The sequence below is a fragment of the Pleurodeles waltl genome, chromosome 7 (assembly GCF_031143425.1).
Source record: "Pleurodeles waltl isolate 20211129_DDA chromosome 7, aPleWal1.hap1.20221129, whole genome shotgun sequence".
NCBI lineage: Eukaryota > Metazoa > Chordata > Amphibia > Caudata > Salamandridae > Pleurodeles > Pleurodeles waltl.
In genome coordinates, this window is record NC_090446.1 from 600,818,494 (window position 1) to 600,835,905 (window position 17,412).

The following is a 17,412-nucleotide window of genomic DNA, read 5'->3' on the forward strand; positions in this document are numbered from 1 at the left end:
GCCACACCTTCATACAGTGCCACATCTCCCCCTTTACATCAAGTACCAATTACTACACCACAACTACCCACCTGGCCAGCAGGTTAGCAGAGGGCATCAACCATCCATTCCTGGCGAAAGCCACCCACCAAACTTAGAGATTCATGCCTGGAGCTTGCGGCCTTTAGTGCAGCTGCAGCTTCAGTGGTACCATTGAAGGAAGTCACATTTCAGATGCTGGGCACCTTGTTTGATGTGCCTCCTCGCCAAAGTTATTTTATATTTTTAAAGAGTAAACGCCTAATGCAGGATATTGATACACAGGGAGTTTTTTCTCATGCATTGGATCGCGTGCATTTTGCCTGTTTAGAAAGCCATGCCTTGTTGGCCAGTCTATGGAACAGACATCTATAGAATTTCCAGGGATCTGTAGATGTCAGACATTCAGGTAGTTGTCAGGTCAAATGTTTCTGTTGGGGAAAAGAGGGAGACTGAAATTTACGGCACCGTGTCCACCCTACCAAACTCTAAATGACCACACAAAACTTCCTTATTATAGCACATTTTCATTACTGTTCCACATTATGTGGACACATCCCCATAACCCTAGCAGTATACCATTAATAAGCGTTGCCCAGGGTACTCCAAGTCTCTCTTTAGACCTCACTCTCGTTACTAAAACCCACTTTGGCTATTATATCGCACCTCTCACTCTGGAACATACTTCATCTAATACACCACATCTCCATTTTATACTGTACCAGCCGGCTTCCTCTAATACACCGCACACATTGTTGTACTACACCCCTTATACTGTAACACACTTCCCCTAACACACCACACCTCCGTTGTTAAACATGCCCCCCACTTACCACATATTCATCACCTGACCAACATTCTGAGGTTTTAATGCACCTCCTCCTGATGGTGACAGGACTCTCCCGGCTTGCAAAACCATGCCCGTTCACCGGCCCTTTTCCAAATGGACCACACTGTGTCAAAACACCTCCTCTCTCCCGCTGACCCTATACCCTTCTTAGGTCACACCTCTTCTAACCTAGACCACAGTACCTCTACTCTAGACCCACCACATGATTACACTGACCCCTAATGGACCACACAGTCCAGATCTCCCCCCTCGACCCTCCTTCCCAGCCCCACAAGAGTGGTGATCATCTGGCGAGCTAGAGCTGCGTACATATGGAGAATTGTGCTCACTGCGGTCGGGTTACCTGTTTACAGCTGCATTTGATTTAATGGTCATTGGACCAGAGGACAAGCAAATTAGGCTTAAATTCATGGTCGACACCATACACTTGATTTCATCTGACTTTCTGCCCACACGCTCATCTTACCATGTTTCAGCTATCAGATGCGGGTGATAATATTTACGCCTGACAGGTTGAATGTAGATTAACTAATTCTGAAATACTCCTTCCAGCCCTCTCTGCTATCCAAACTGCCCACCTCGTCAAGATTATTGTTCCATAAGGAAGGGTTCATCAACAACACAGATATTATTTGCTTGAAGGGCTGCATCACAGTTTTCTTTAGAACATCTCTTACCCGCCACCGTGGCTAAATGATATGCACAAGTGCTGACATTTCCTCAAATGTTCAATCAGAATTAATCACCAAACTAATCAGTGTTCACTGTTCCCTAGCACATCATTTGCAAAGCTTACTGGTTTTACGTGGTTTCATCAATTCACCTAACAACAATCTGTGAACTTGAGATGACTCTGAAGAAAGATTTTTATGCTGAATATACACGAAGACTGGCACTCAGAATAAGTGGAAGACTACCACATAGAAAGACTCAAAATATGAGTGCTAGCCACAGACTTTAGGAGACAAGAAGCAGAGGGTCACCTGAACACTCTTAGAGAAACGCACAAGATCCCATGTGTCCTTGAGCTCTGGCACCTGACAGAAGGATGCTCTAGTAAGACCTGTAGTCCTTTGCTGCTGCGACTCAGCTAGCGATTGGAATGTACTTCTTGAGATTGTACTGTATGGGTATGCATGTGGTGCTTTCCATACCACTTGCAAGGCTAAAATACTTCCTGTGTGATTTAACTGCATTATTTATGGGGTGCTTCATATGCCTGGTGAACCAAGGAAAGCTCACATTTGCATTTCAAGTCAAAAGTTCCAGGCCCAAACTCAAGCCATTCTTCCAGCTAGTCTTCGAGATGCCACAAACTGACTGCAGGTGGGGGAAGTCAGAAGGGGGACATGGAATGAGTCTTAATATAGTCCAGTGCACAGCTGTTCGAGTGACTATCGGCTAAGTAAGAGACTCGAGCAAATTGGTTGGTTTGAAGGCCTCCCTCATCGTTTCACTGCACCATACCATTTATGTTGGGTTGATGCTTCCCCTGATGGTTGCAAATCAGGATAGCTTTGACAAAAATGTAATTTGGCATAACTATTGTGTCATAAATATTAAATACAAAAATATTGTCCCATTGGATGCAGATATTTTATCACGAAGTCTAATGTGGTGATATTTTCATAAATGAAATATTTTGCCCTGAACATATTTAGTCCACGATATTCTGGTGCCATATGTAATCCTGGCAGTGACTCGAGACCCTCACTGGTGAGTAGTGCGCTTTACAAATTCCTGATTGATTGATTGATCCTGACAATTACATCCATCATGTTGTACTGGAGCTCTCAGGGTGAGACCCACTTATCGGGATATCATGCGGCTAGCTTCATCCAAACTGATTTTTTGAGTATCACATCCACAAAAGCAGATCTATTTGGGTTAAATAAACCTAAATGATCAACTAGGCATTACTGACTCCAAATTGTCCCAGAGTCCGAAATATCTAAATGTTTAAGGATAGTTGGCTGTGGTATCAAAAGTTGTAGTGTGGCAAGATAACTGCGCCATCCTATCTATGTTCCGCTTTTACTCGCTTGACCCGTATTTTCTAGAAGCAGTCTCAGCATTCTGTGAGGCCACAGGCCCTGCTCCATGATTTTTGCTGAGTACAGCCATAACCTTTAATGGGGGCAGGGCACACCCAGAGTGTGACTCACCATAATCCAGGCTGGATACTACCTCTGATTCAAGAATGTGGAGTTGATAAGGGTTAGTGGCAGGTGAATTCTAGTTTAAAGTTATTTGTCTTTTACCTGCACTTTTAGTGGAGATGCAAGCGACAGGCCCTACGTTAAAATCCAAGCAATCCACCTGAAATTAAATCTTTTTTTTTTACAAGATCAGTTTCTGTGCTGTGAGAGGAGTATACTACGTTATGCGTATTGTCTTACTAGGCGACCATATGCAATGTTAATGGTGTCCCAACAAGGGCTCAATGAGGGCTTTTACAAAATACCAGACACCGTCAAGGCATGTGCCTTGATCAACTTTTGGACAAGACCCCCAATGCCCTGCCGCTCATGAGGTTCTACTGCAGAGACCATGTAGATGATCCCTTGAGGGGAATGGCTCTCCTTCCCTGCTCAAGCCATGTTTATGACCTGCACAGGCCCCTTTAGACTGTGTTGTCACCCTGACAGTTGGAATTTCCTTGGCCAGTCCTCTAAGCAAAATGAACATCTTGTGACCTTTGGGTGGCCTGCCTCCTACTCTCCAGATCAGAGGCCTGGGGAAGGAGCTTCTATTCTAGTTGGTTGAGGTTTGCAAATTGTAAACATTGTAAATCAAAGACTCCTTGGGCTGATGTTTTGTGTTTATCAGGCCTTCGGGAATGAGAATTTGGATGCACCAGAACAGACGGATGTTTTACCAAGGACAGAACTTTTTGCTGTCCTCCTGTGAGTGCTAGGTATAAACCCAAGGAAATGGAGACGCCTGCTTCTGTGACACAGAGAAGAGTGAACTGTCCTGCCTCTATTCTCCTCACAACCTGGGTACTGTAACCACCATCACTCAGCGATGCCAACGTTTTAGAAGAGAAAGGTGGAAAAAAATAAAGAATTGGGAGAATGCGTTTCCCCCATTGTCTTCGACATACATGCCAATATTGTGGAGCAGGCAAGTGGGAAGAATGTATTTTCCCAACTGACTTATATTGCAGCAGTACTGACAATCTGTGTGAATCGGGTTCATTGGTGACAGATAATCAGCATTTAACTTTTGGTAGTCTAATAACATAGCACAAACAAAAACAGAGTTCTGAACGTGTGAGTTCTGAACTCTGTTTTTGTTTGCACTATGTAAAACTGCCAAAAATAAAATGTCCAGGCCTGTCACAACGTCTAATCTTCCCCTCAATGAATTAAGGACAAATCGTTAACCCTTGTTGTCAGAGGTAATTCTTGGAGGGGGGATTGGAGCATATGTGACGGGCATCAACATTTTATTTGTGCCAGTTGTACAAAACTCGGAATTGGGTTTCTGCATGCAGGAATCAGGAGGCGGGAGACTAGCCGTGAAATTGGTAATCTCCCACCTGGATTGGGAGGGTTGGCATCCGTGCTTCTATTGAAGGAGTGGCAATTTCAGATGGGAGACAGCCAAAATGAAGGCATTTTTTGCTACAAAAATCAGGAGTCTCCCGCCTTGAGCAGGTCTATCCGTATGTATGGTGATTCCCCTGTCCCACATAGCCTTATTCTGAAAATGACTGGCACAGTAAAAAAAAGTGGTGCAACTCCAATGCACTAGTTCACTTAAGGAGAATATAGCTTATGCCAGAAAAAAACACAGGCCCACAATGCACAGATTTTCTTCGCTCTGTGGAGAGTTTGCATGCAAATATTTAGATTTACTTGCTTTTCATACTCCTGTCATCTAGCGATTTAATCCAACCAGATTTTGAAAGTCTGGAGACAACAGTGGAGGTAGGGGAGTGTGTGTAACGTCAAGATGGTCAGGACTTTAGAAATCCCTCCTTTGTGACCACCGTTATCTCAAGGGGTAATTAGAATGGATATTTGTGAATCTAAATTAATATAAAACTTCAAAATATATGTTAAAGGTAATGAGTTTATTGTATATTGCAGTGCTTTGTTTAGAGTAGAAATGAGTATGTCTTATAGGAAATGGATCCTCTGTAAAGAATCGTTAGCTGAAAAGTCGTGTTGAAGCTGCTTACCACTTGAGATCTTTTGTAACACCCTAAAATGAGTTTAATTTGTGCCTGTCTCTTTGAATGTTACTGCTTGAGTCCCTCTGTAACAGAGTTTTATCTCTATTTTCCAATGAGTTTGTCTCCTTGCTCCCATGCCCATCTCTCCCTGCCCACTTGTCGGTTTCTTCATGTCCCCTTGCCCATGTCTCCCTGTCCCAGGGTCTGTGTTTTTCGGGTCCAGAGTTCATGTCTCTCTAGCCCAGAATCAATGCATCGCAATCTCTGTATCAGCGTCCCAAGGTCAACGAAACGCTCTTTTAATGTCAGTACATATTTTTCCAAGTACATATGAATGTTTCCAAATACCAGTGTATCTGTATTCCCTGATCATTCTATCGTTGCCCAAAGTCAGTATACACATCCCAGTGCTGGTGTATTCTCTGTCGGGATGTTAGCATGTCCTACCCTTTAACATGGTATCCCTGCCCCAATTTTGCTGCACGTATCACTATCCATATGTCGGAGTGCCCTTGGCTCCGTAACACTGCATGTCTGTCAAACTATGATTCTATCATATACCCTGGTATTTTTTGTATTCTTGGCCCAATATCTGTGCATTTCTGTCCCTTAAGTAGCGTATTCTATGCAGTTTGAGTGTAAGTTCAAGGCCTATGCTTTTGCAAGACTGGTTGTTCATACATTGTGTGAGAGGACATGGGACCATGTGCTAAACATCTGAAACATCAGTTGTGTTAGAAACTTGGGCAGAGGAAGGGCTTCAATCACATCCTGTGACCTACCTCTGGCGTTAGTGCTCATGGGCAAGGCTCCAAGGCAATAGATGCGACCTTTGCCCACTACCAGGGTGCAAATCACACAACATCTGTTCCATCCCTCTGGCCATAGCTTGTGCTTTTCCTCAGCTCACCTAAACAAATCCCCTAGGCATGCCCGTGGGCAGTGTGCATAAGGCACGGCATCAATGCATAGCCTTGTTCAACTCCCAAAGGCAAGGCCTTGTCCAGCTGCCCTGCACTTAATGGCACATGGATAGCCAGCAGATACCAAAAGTGAACAACTTGGTCTCCAGTTAAGACCTCTGTGAAGGTTCACTATCCCCTGTGCATGGCACGAATAGTTAGTACTGAACACAGGGAGTGGCCAAAGCCAACTGCAGTCCTCTCAAGATAGTGCGGGCACACATGTAGTGCCAGCAATATCATGACATAGCATCTGCGCTCCCTTCTATAGTACCGTAGTGCCCTAGGGCCACGCAAGGCAGGCACACACACACACTGTGGTACTATCCATAATATGGCCCCAGAAGTAATGAAATAATAAAGAAAACGGTTATGTAAAAAAAAAATTAAAAAAAAGAAAGATGTGGAAGAAACATTAACCTTAACTGAACTGACGAGAGGTGCTTAGATTTGAACCCCTTCCAGTCAGGTAAATGTGAAAGTTTGCAAAATGGCGAGAACATTTCAAGCAACCCAAACAATTAGTAATGCAGGGAGCCAGTGGCGCTTACTGGGGGTAGGGTCCTTGTTTCTTGAGATTAAGGCGACATTAAAAAACAGACATAATGCAACTCGTGGGATTGAGTCAAAAGATGATTTTCTGAAAATGGCAATGCAGGAGGAATGGGACAATTTCGTTTTAATGAACGTTTTTCTTTTTTATCTTTATCATAAATTAATTTAGTTAGTGTTTTTAGAAACAACGCCCACGGGCAGTACATTTTGATTGGACGTGTGCGGTTTTAGTCTTGTGAATGGCAGCATCCACTTCCTGACAAACACGGGTGTGCCAAAGAATGTTTTATTCATTACAGGTATCTCAACCTCAGAATCAAATCAAGAAATCTAAAGCACAGAGCGTCTCAGTAGAATAGCATCTGGTGCTAACTGGCTGGTGATATTGTTTCCTGCGCCCAGGGCCAACTTTCTGTAATCCGTTGAGGTTCTCCTCCCCTCTTGGAGGGTGTCCCAGGTGAGCTGCTGCTGCTTATTCTCTGGAAGACATCAATTGTTTCCGACTTGTTCCTCCACATTCCTGTCATACGCCACCACAATTGCTGTGTCATAAGCTGCACTTAGTCGTGCTGATGACAGCTTGTAAACCTCCTTCCCTCAGTGTCCATCCTATTCTTGGTATTTTATGCAGGTGTAGCGGCAACTGAGACTCTAATGGTTACAGTGACTGAATCCACTTATGAGGGTCCTTCTACATACTGTGGATCAGCTGAAGCCACCTTGTCCTCCTTTTCCGGCTCGAGAGCTACAATTCTAAGGCATCTATGGCCAGCGACATAAATTTATATAGTACAAGTATGGACATTACAGAGAAAGCAAGCCTTTGAAATTGATCGACCATGTTGCCATGGTAGAAGATCCTGAATCACACATTCTATGACTGTGAATATATGATACAATAATGTGGTATTACTACCAATCTTTAAAAAATATGATATCCAAGATCAGTGCTTTTTGAGCCAGTGGTTCCTGGTGTGGCTAACCAGAACTTATTTTCAGCGACCAGCACTTATTTTTCTCCTCCAGAGTTTAACAAAAGCAAGATAGGGAAAACACACATCTGAAAAAAGGAGGAAGAGAACGACAAAAAAACATCACAAAGGGAGAAAGCAGAAACCTGCAAGTCTGAGATAAAGTGGTCGGTGATTCTGGTAATGGATTGAAAAGGCATGATGTGGATTTAACAATATGCAGCCGTGGTATTCAGTGCCCTGACATTAAATATCTCTGACCTTGGGATTCTTGAGTGGAGCTTGAAGATGCGGCGTGGTTGATATCATGGGTACAATGTGTTGCAGGTAGATATTGTGGTATAACACCTTTGAGCTCCAATGACATACCAAAGTTGACTCTTTGTCCAACCATAGCCTTTTAACAGCTACCTCTTTTTTTTCTAGGGGCCAAGTAAAGGCAAAGGAGTGGAACCGACAGAACGTGGCTCCTAAAGCATGTTTAATTTTTAGGTCTCTCCTGCTACAGCGGATGTGCTAGTGCATGCGCTCTCACTAGTGAGAGATATTGTTTACTACATGTGGCATGGAGCCTATCCACTGCCTACCATTTGTGGGCTTCACTGTCACTTTTTTTGCTGCCTCCTAATTGGACAAAGCGTGCCAACTTTACTTCCTTTCTTTCGTCTGAAGCATGACCAAGTAATGATTGCTTCATCTTGATTAGTTTCCTTATGCTACTGGTGCTGTGACTGAAGTAGTGATTTTCTTTCTTCCCTTCATGTTGCTGCTTCTTCTTAGGTTTCGCCTCAACAGCACGTGCTGTCTTTGCAGACTCCAACATCAACAAAACCAATAGATCAGGCAGAGGTCTAACCTATTGGACTAGCCAGTGCTTGTTTTATTTATTCCTCCAGTCTTATTGCTTTTCGCTTCCCACACCCCATTGTCTATGTTCCTTCTTACCATCCACCACACACCCTCCTGTTGGCTGTGTTACCAATTCCTATTGCTCCTGCCACTGCCACCATGATCCCTGAGACCCAGTGCAACAAGGGTGGTTGCAGGGATACTGAACCCAAGCAAGAGGTAGCACATGCTACCAGTGTTCATGAAACGAGCTGGTGGCTCCATTTTCTCAGCCAGAAAACTCAGATGTGGAAAGCCTGATAGAGATGTGCTGCAGCATGCTGTATACCTTACCATGGTTGTTACAGGACATTCTCCTTGTTAGGTGGTGATGCTGCCTGATAATCACACCAAAGACTAAGGCACAGTGAAGAATGATACAGTAGCGGAGTTTCAAGTTTTAAATACCGATGCGCCAAAATTTCCTAGCCACTATACCTACAACCAGAATATCCTGTGGGTAAGCACATTTCGGCAAGTATAGGTTCACTGTATTTAACTTCACATATATGTAATGTGCCAAGATAAATCGTTAAGGTACATACATGTGTAGTTAAAAATAGGAAAGTTGTACTTACCTACTCACTTTGACGATATTCCGATTGTCAACATTAACGTATATTTTGGCACCTCGATATTTTGTACTCAATATTCTAATATACAAACTCAAAATACATTATATCTTCCTGCTCTATTTCCACCTCGCAGAATGCTCGACAGAATACTTCCAAATCAAAGATGTTACCATTGTTGAGGCCAACAAGTGTATCACCGTCAAGAAAGTTTAGGTATTGATGCCAGATTTACAATGACAAATTGACTGTGGGTATTGAAAACCTCTGCTTGGGCACTGACGCCTTCCCCTTTGGTGGGTCTAGTCACTGATAAAATGCCTTTTCCGTCAATTCACAACACAGACGGCTGCATCATTGGACTTCACTTGTCCCTGTAGGGGTTGTTGATCACTACTAGTTTGCAGTTTTCAATATTGTTGTAGTAAACTGCAAATTTTAAAAACATATGTTATGCCATCTCTTGACATGGTTTAATGAACAGGGAAATTAACTGGATGTCGGCATCATTTTCTAAGCAATCTGCTGCTGTGTGCTTGTTCTGAGCCAAAGCATTTTCCCCGTCAGCCGAGCCTCTGCCTAGTCTTGAGAGTCCTTAGCGAGATTTTCTCACAAGCATCAAAATATTATGCTTCAGGATGTGACGTAACACAATGAGCACAAGGATGATGAACATCTGAAAATTAAATATATGATAGGCTGGAAGAACAACACTGGAAACAAGGGTTTTTCCAGATTTGCACCATACAAACATCTGAAATACACAATTTCCAAATAAAAGCTCCAATCTGGTGGCAAGCCCAAAGTCAAATGTTCTCTCCTCTTCAAATACTGGGCTTTGTGTTGTGGCTTCTTCAAGTTATTATTAACAACATTGAAAAGAATATCTAGATGCGAACTTTCCCATCACTTGTGAAAAATGAAATTTGAAGCTGGAGCAACATCCAGCAGGATTTCTTTTATCAGTCGATGTCATCAGGGGCAGATTACAGACACTTTAAACACACAGGTTTTTTATTCAATACATGTTAAGACTAGTGTATATTTAACAAGGGGTTGACAGGAGGAAGCAAAGCATGCAAATGTAGTGCACACCTCTCACTCTGATTCCAGTTCAAATACCTGATTCTAAATCTGGTTACTCACTGCTACGGTGTGGCAACAGCAGGCAGCAAGCATTGTTTCCTACTGTTGCTATGCCATAATGTAATGAGAGGCTCCTCTAACAGTGTGTAGGAAAGTGCCCCTTTTTGACTGGTACATGATGCAATTTGAACTGAAAGTGTGCTGGGTTCCTGTTATCCAGATCCCCAGTGCCAGATCTCTTTCCCTAATACGGGACAATTGTTCCCCAAATGGCAATACCTTTGGCCCCCGTGTAAATCCCTAGTAACTAGCACCCCTGGTACTTAGGGCATGGGTACCAAAGGGGGTCCCCAAGGGCTGCAGCATGTATTGTGTCAGCCTCAGGGACTCTTCGCCTAGCACATGCAGACTGCCATTGCAGCCTGCATGTCTTGGTGCAGCTAAAAGTAAAAGCACAATATGGCAAACAACCTATGTGCCCTGTCCCCTAACACTGCATGTAATATATGTGAGTCACCCTTTCAGCGGGCCTTACAGCCATAGGTTAGGGTGCATTATATTACGTGTGAGGGCAGATATGTCCCTGCTATGTCTTTTTGATTCTTAGACATAGTGAGTGAACAGGGAAGCTATTTTAGGTACATGTGCTGGACACTGGTATATAGGATTTCTCCAGTTACTTGGATGTTTGGTATCAAACAAATTGTATTACTAAGATGCCAGTGATGGATTTATTAATAAATGCACCCAGAGGGTACCTTAGAAGTCTCCCTGAAATCCTACCAACTACCAGTGTGCAGACTGACTAGTTTTAGCCAGCCTGTCACAACTAGACATGCTTCTAACCCCCAAGGGTAAAAGTCTTTAGGCGGTCAGAAACAAAGCCTGCTATGGGAGAGGTGTTTACACACCCCAACCAAAAGGATGACCTGCAAATCTGCATTCCAAAGCAGGGTGCTTTAAAGCCCACCACCGTTGGTATGCAGATCTGGCTTCACTCAATGGAGAGATGCCGACCCCGCTGCCCCAGGGCCAATTTGGCACCTGGACAGGCACAACATTTTGTATTCAGAGAGGGGTGTCCACCACTCAGGTGAGTCCCACCTCTAAGGTGAGCTGCCCGATGTGGACACCACACTTAGAAATCTGCCCTCTTGGTGTTGGCAGGTTTAGGAACTCTGGAGCAGGGTTATGCCCACTTCCCTTAGGAGGTGGTCATATGGGGGGTGTAGTGACCTCATGGGCAAGTTGCCCATTGGCTTCTATCCTACACTGTCCAATACACCCCTAAATTCAGTATGTAGGGGAGCCTCTGGCAACAGGAAACCAGATTCCTGCTGACCTACGAAGAAGAAGGACCCTCAAGAGCTGCAAAAGCAAAGACTGAGGAGGAAGCACCTGACTTGGGCCCCAGACCTTCCCGGCCTGTAGGATGTTCCTGCCAATTTGCATCAAAATCAACTCGTCCTGAAATCTGCTGTGCCTCTAAAAGCCTGGGAGGACTGCTTGTCTTCATTAAAGACCCAGAGCTGTTTCCCTGCATCTTGAAGGCACCCCAAGAGACCTGAGAGGACTCCGGACCGCAAAAACCTAACAGAAGAAAACACCACTGTACCTGTGCTGCCTAGCCCATGCTGAAGTGGACCAAAGGTGCCAACCTGGTTCCCCAGCCCTCCGGAGACAGAGCCCACCTTGGACTTGTCCACTATGAACTGCTGATGCCGCATGCAGCCTCTGCCCACAGGCTCTCTCAAGGGCTTGTGCTCCTGGTGGAGAAAACTTAACACCTGAGGACTCCTATGCACCCATCACACCAGGTCCATGAAGAAGAGGACCTAAGGTGTCCCCAAGTATCTCAAGACTTGAACCCACCTGTTGGTTCTCCTCAACTAGACTCCCTGTCCAAACCTGCAGCCTCCTTTCAACAGGACTGATACCCATTGACTAACACTGGGGACCCGTTGCCTTGGCTGCCCCAGTGCCACCCGATGTGACGTGTTGGTGTGGACCTGACCCTTGCCCAATACTTACCTTAAGTTCAAGAGAGTAGTTCCGTAAGTCACTGTACTATACCTCTTTGCCATATTTGTTTTTCCTCCATAGGATAACATTGCAGCTTCCAAAAATTGCACTAAGCGTTGACTTTCCAAAACTGTAAATATTTTTATTGTAAAACAAACTTAAGTGATTGTATTGATTCTGGTGCCCAAACATATATAAAGATACTTGTTATTTATGTAAATTGGTGTGAATCTCCTTATTGAGGCGTGCTTCTCATTTATTGACTGTGTGTGTATTTGCAGATGTCTAAAACTCCTCTCTGATAAGCCTAAGGCTGCTTGACCACATTACTCCCTAAAAGAGCCCCTTGGGATTGCTAAAGCAAGCCTCTGTCCACTGGTAAGAGAACCCCTGGGCTCCATGCACGATATATCTAATTTTGATACATAAAGAGCCAGCTTCCTACACAGTGCCCTCTAGGAACTGGTTCTCTGCTCTGATGGACAGCAGAGAGCACAGCTTCACAAAGGAGTGGGAAGGCATAGTGGGTGTGGGTGTTAGTAGCAGGAAGCCAGGTATTTCTTTTTACATTTTGACAGGGAAGAGAGACCATATTTTATATATTCCTCGTCCACTATGCAACATCTGAGAGAAAGGCAGATGGTTTTGTGAACCATACATGACATCAAATTATAGATGAGTAAACAAGGATTAACTCAGATATTTTTCACCCCAGGGTTCTGAGTGGCATTTTAGTCAACATGAGCTTTGCACTCGAAGTCTATCGGATGCCAGTCTGAACACCTCAAAGAAGAACATACTCACTCTTTCTCATCTATAATTCTATATAAATCTTGGTGCTATAGCACAAAAGCTGTGGACCTTGGCGCCTGGAGACCTGGGTTTGAAATCTGGCTTTGCGTGATCGTAGGAAAAATACTTCAGTTCTGAGTGTCTCACATTGTAAACATTGGTGATAAAACATTGAGTAAATATAATATTTATAAATGTATGTAAATATTCCAATAAAATTATGTAAAAAAAAAAAAAACTCGACAGTGTGGCCTAGGGCTGTGCCAATTACATGCACGCCATCTCTTCTTCTCATGAAATCCTTGTTTCTGTAATCGGTTTCTAATGAACCCCACACACAATAGTGTTTTAATAGTACTGCACCTTAAGCTTTGGCAGTTTTTGTGACAATTAATACGCTCCCTGTAAAGCACTCCACGCACACAAACAATTTTACAAATGCACGTAAAGCTACCTGCTTCTTTCTGGTATTTCGGATGTGGCACACAACCATCCAGTGCTTAATTTGTGTTGGTGGTTTCCGGTGCTGGGCACCGGCACTTATTTTTGAGGAACGGCTCTTATTTTTTAGGGCCGGCACCTATTTTTCTGCCTCAAGCATTTACTGTGAGCAAAAGACAAATATGGGAAAGATGGAGGAAGAGAAAAATGAAAAAGCATCACAAAGGGAGAAAGCAGAAAGGTGCAAGGTTGAGCTGAAGGGGCACGGAGTGGCTGTAAATGGATTAAAGAGGTTCGAGGTCGCTTCAGGATTACACTACCTCAGTATTCCATGCTCTCACATTCAATTGCAGCCGCAGTATGTTTCAGGGGAGACCTTTGGGCACTGGGACATTTTTATTTAGAAACTAAGCACTGCAACCATCTCTACCAATCTGCCTCATCACCGACAACAGCTGCATTTTAGTGTGCAGTGCTTCCTTTGTGAAATATGTTTTGCATATTTTCGCAAAGAAAGAAAGAGCTAATTAAAACAAAGAATTAGTCTATGAAATTATGCAGGCAATTATTAAAGGCTTAGGTGTAATGTTGAAAAACCAAAGCGGGCTCCAAAAGGGGCTACTTTGCAAAAGAGGGACAAAGCTCCAGGATGCAGAATGTACCTCCTGGAGGTTTCTGAAGGAAAAGGGCTGGCTCCATGAGGTATAGTCGTGAAAAACAAGGTGCAATCAAGGGATATTTCAACTGAAGCACAGCAGGACATTTCAGGTTTAAAAAAGGGAAGTTGCTAGAAGACCCCTGTTTGGAAACAGGTCAGAATAGCGGATATTCATTTGTAACTAATTATGCAATGATAAAAACGCCAAAATGATAACAATCAGGGTACATAAAATGTATTTTATTACATTAATCTAGGACATTTGGCAGAATACATAAACATTAATCAGGCCCCTTGCACAGAGGGCTAGAACAAAGTGTTCCCGAGCACAGGCACAAACCCCACTCCTCTTTGTGAACTAAGGCAGGCCAAGGCATCCCCTTCCCGGGGGGGCTCCTGGGGGAGAAGATCAGGTGTAAGTGAGGTGTACGGTGTGCTGGGGCAGCTCCCCACAAGAAGAAAGGGTTAAAGAAGCAGCAGAGGGTCAGAATTGTGGTCAATCCTCTAGAAGGTAGTTTATAACATCTCCTCTCTCCCAGGGGGCTATAGAGTCTCCCAACGTCAAGGGGGACTTTGGGGTCTATTCCCACTTCATCGTCATAATGAACCAATGACCCACGCCTGGAGGCTGCGATAGGTCCATTCGTAGCTGCTAAGCATTCAGAAGGCAGAGAGTCTAGCTCCGAACATATAATACATAAATACATTTTTTAAATAGTTGGCTACTTCTAAACAAATCCTAAAATTGAAAAGCCACAGCTATTTATCCTTGGATACTGCACATATTTCGGAAGGGGGCCGACACCCCCAGCACAGATAGGGCCCCCCTCTCCCTCCACTTCCCCTTTTCTTGCTGCACCGGTGCCAGCTCAGGGCTTCACATTCAGAGAGCAAGCAGACCGCTCGTGGTGCCAGTCTCGCAGGCGGGTGTACCGAGGGCTCTGCAGTTCGGTGATAAACTTCTCCCTGAGCAGGAAAAAGACATGGAAGACAGGTAGACACCAAGGAAGGTACCAAGCAAATGGAGAGGGCAGGGGATTTGGGGGAGGGGGGGGATGGGGGGAGAGTAGAGAGGAAAGGAAGCAGAAGAAGACAAATGGAAGGACAGTCACGAGGTGAGCAGCAATACAGACACACCAGAGGAGAGAAAAGAGAATAAGAAGAATTAGCATCAGATACGAAGTGATGAATCAGGTACAGCATCAAGAGATGTAAGCGTCCCACCACCTCTGGAGCGGAAAGAGCTGCTCGGAGTACACAAAGAGGGCACCAGGGAGATGAACTGGCAGAGCCCTCTCAGTTAACTCTGAGCTCACGCTTCCTGCTAACATTCAGTTTGCACCTCCTGCTAGATAACACTGAATCTGCACTTCCTTCTAAATAACACTGAGGGCCTCATTATGAGATTGCCCGCAAAACTCTTGGGGCCGGGAGACTGCCACTCCGGTTTTCTGCCTGCTGGCCCCATTAAGAGTTTCCCGCTGGCCCAACAGGAAACTCACCACAACATTGACACCAACTCATAATCGATCCAGTGGCAATGTTGCAGTGCGTCGGGTGCAACAGCACCTGTTGCACTTTTCACTGCCTGTAATTCAGGCAGTGAAAAGCACAACAGGCTGTCCTTAGGGGCCCCTGGACTGCCCATGTTGAGTGCATGAGCAGTGCAGGGCTCCCATGAGACCCCTGGAATGTTGTCTCTGCCAACTTTTGCATGGCGGTGGAACCGCCATGCAAAAGGTGGCGGAGACAGGGATCGAAATCCTCAGGGTAGCGCTGCTAGCAGTGCTGCCTGGCAGATTTAGACCTCCTGCACAGCTAGACTGTGGGCCAGCCTAAAAGTGGCTGTACCGGTGGTCCTACCGTGGCACTTCCACCACCATTGTAATGTGGAGGTCAGACCGCCACTTTGTCGGCGGTCTGACCGCCACCGCGAGTGTGGCAGTTTTAAGACCGCCATACTCATAATGAGGGCCTGTGTCTGCACCCCCTGTCATCTAACACGGTGCCTCTGCCCCCCTGCCATTTAACACAGAGTCCGCGCCTCCTGCTAACTAACATTGAGTCTGCTGGCTGACACTGAATCTGCACTGCCTGCTAGCTACCAAAGTCTGCACCTCCTGGCATCTAACAAGGAGCCTGCGTCATTGAGTCTGCGTCTCCTGCTAGCAAACATTGAGTCTGCACCTCCTGCTAGCAAACATTGAGTCTGCACCTCCTGCTAGCAAACATTGAGTCTGCACCTCCTGCTAGCTAACACTGAGTCTGAACCTCCTGCTAACACTGAATCAGCACCATCTGCCGTCTAACACGGAGCTTGCACCTCCTGCTAACTAACATTGAGTCTGCACTAAGAGATACTTATTTGCAGAATATTTGCAATCTCAGTCCATCCCACATTTACCTCATGTCTCAGCCTATAGTTAACAGCAATGAATCGATGCCACCCTCAGGTGAAGAGACTGAAGTTTTAAGGTAAGTTAGCAGGTACAGAGTGATGGCAACACAGGCCAGCGGCTTCCTTGTCATCCAGCACTGACTGGTACCTTGCTTCAATACCTAGTATAAATAATCACCCTGCTTCCAGTCTAGCATAAGCTAACACCCCTCTTCTTCCTACACAGTGTCATCCCACAGCCTGCTGCCGCATTCCCTTATCTTGACTCATCTCTTGTTTCCCCTCTATGCCTGACTGAGGTCCCTACATCCTTACCTGGCCCTTTTCACATGTTCATCATCCGGGTCTTGCACTGAGAAGAGGCAGAAAAGATTAAGGAAAGAAGAAGAGAAGTTTGAGTTAAGAAGAGGAGATGACTGCTCAATTTTCAGGCCCGGGAGCCCAGAACCAGAGGAGACCCTAGACATCAGAGCACATGAAATCCCACAATAACCAGAGGCTCCCAGAAACACAAAGCCCCACAGAGACAGATAATTCAGAGCCAGTCAAGGAGTAAAGCGCCAGAATTGGGAACTAAAATACCGGAACCACCAAAGCACGTAGGAAACAAGGGCACCAAGGCAGAGAAACTCCGCTACCAAAGCTGTTTTGAGCCCTGCCCAGAGGGAGTGGCATCTGTGGCCTTTGCTCTTAGGAGTATAGAACCCCAATGAATCCAGAGCCACAGCAGGGTCGAGCTCTGGGCCACCTCAAATAATATTGTCTGTATACCTGGATATTAATGGATCCCTGTTCAGATATTTTTCTAATACATTTTACTGCTCTTTCTTGAGCATGGCTTCCACACTGTTCGGCACAACATTTCGTTCTATCAACACACACACAAAAGCAAATATCATGAAAGTAAGCCTTTCACATAGACCCTTATTTAGAGTTTGACAGGCGGGATACTGCAACTTGGTCCAGAGAGCGTAGAGGATTAACACAAACATTACAGACATCTCACCCCCCATATT

General features: G+C 44.9%; 1 protein-coding gene across 1 annotated transcript in view; it reads right to left on the bottom strand.

Annotated features, from left to right (window-relative positions):
- PDLIM7 (PDZ and LIM domain 7) overlaps positions 1–17,412 on the bottom strand; it is a 111,628-nt gene that overhangs the window by 19,115 nt on the left and 75,101 nt on the right. Inside the window, exon 9 of the mRNA XM_069201692.1 lies at positions 16,712–16,748. Coding sequence (XP_069057793.1) covers positions 16,712–16,748 — 37 coding nt within the window. The remainder of the gene's footprint in view (positions 1–16,711; positions 16,749–17,412) is intronic.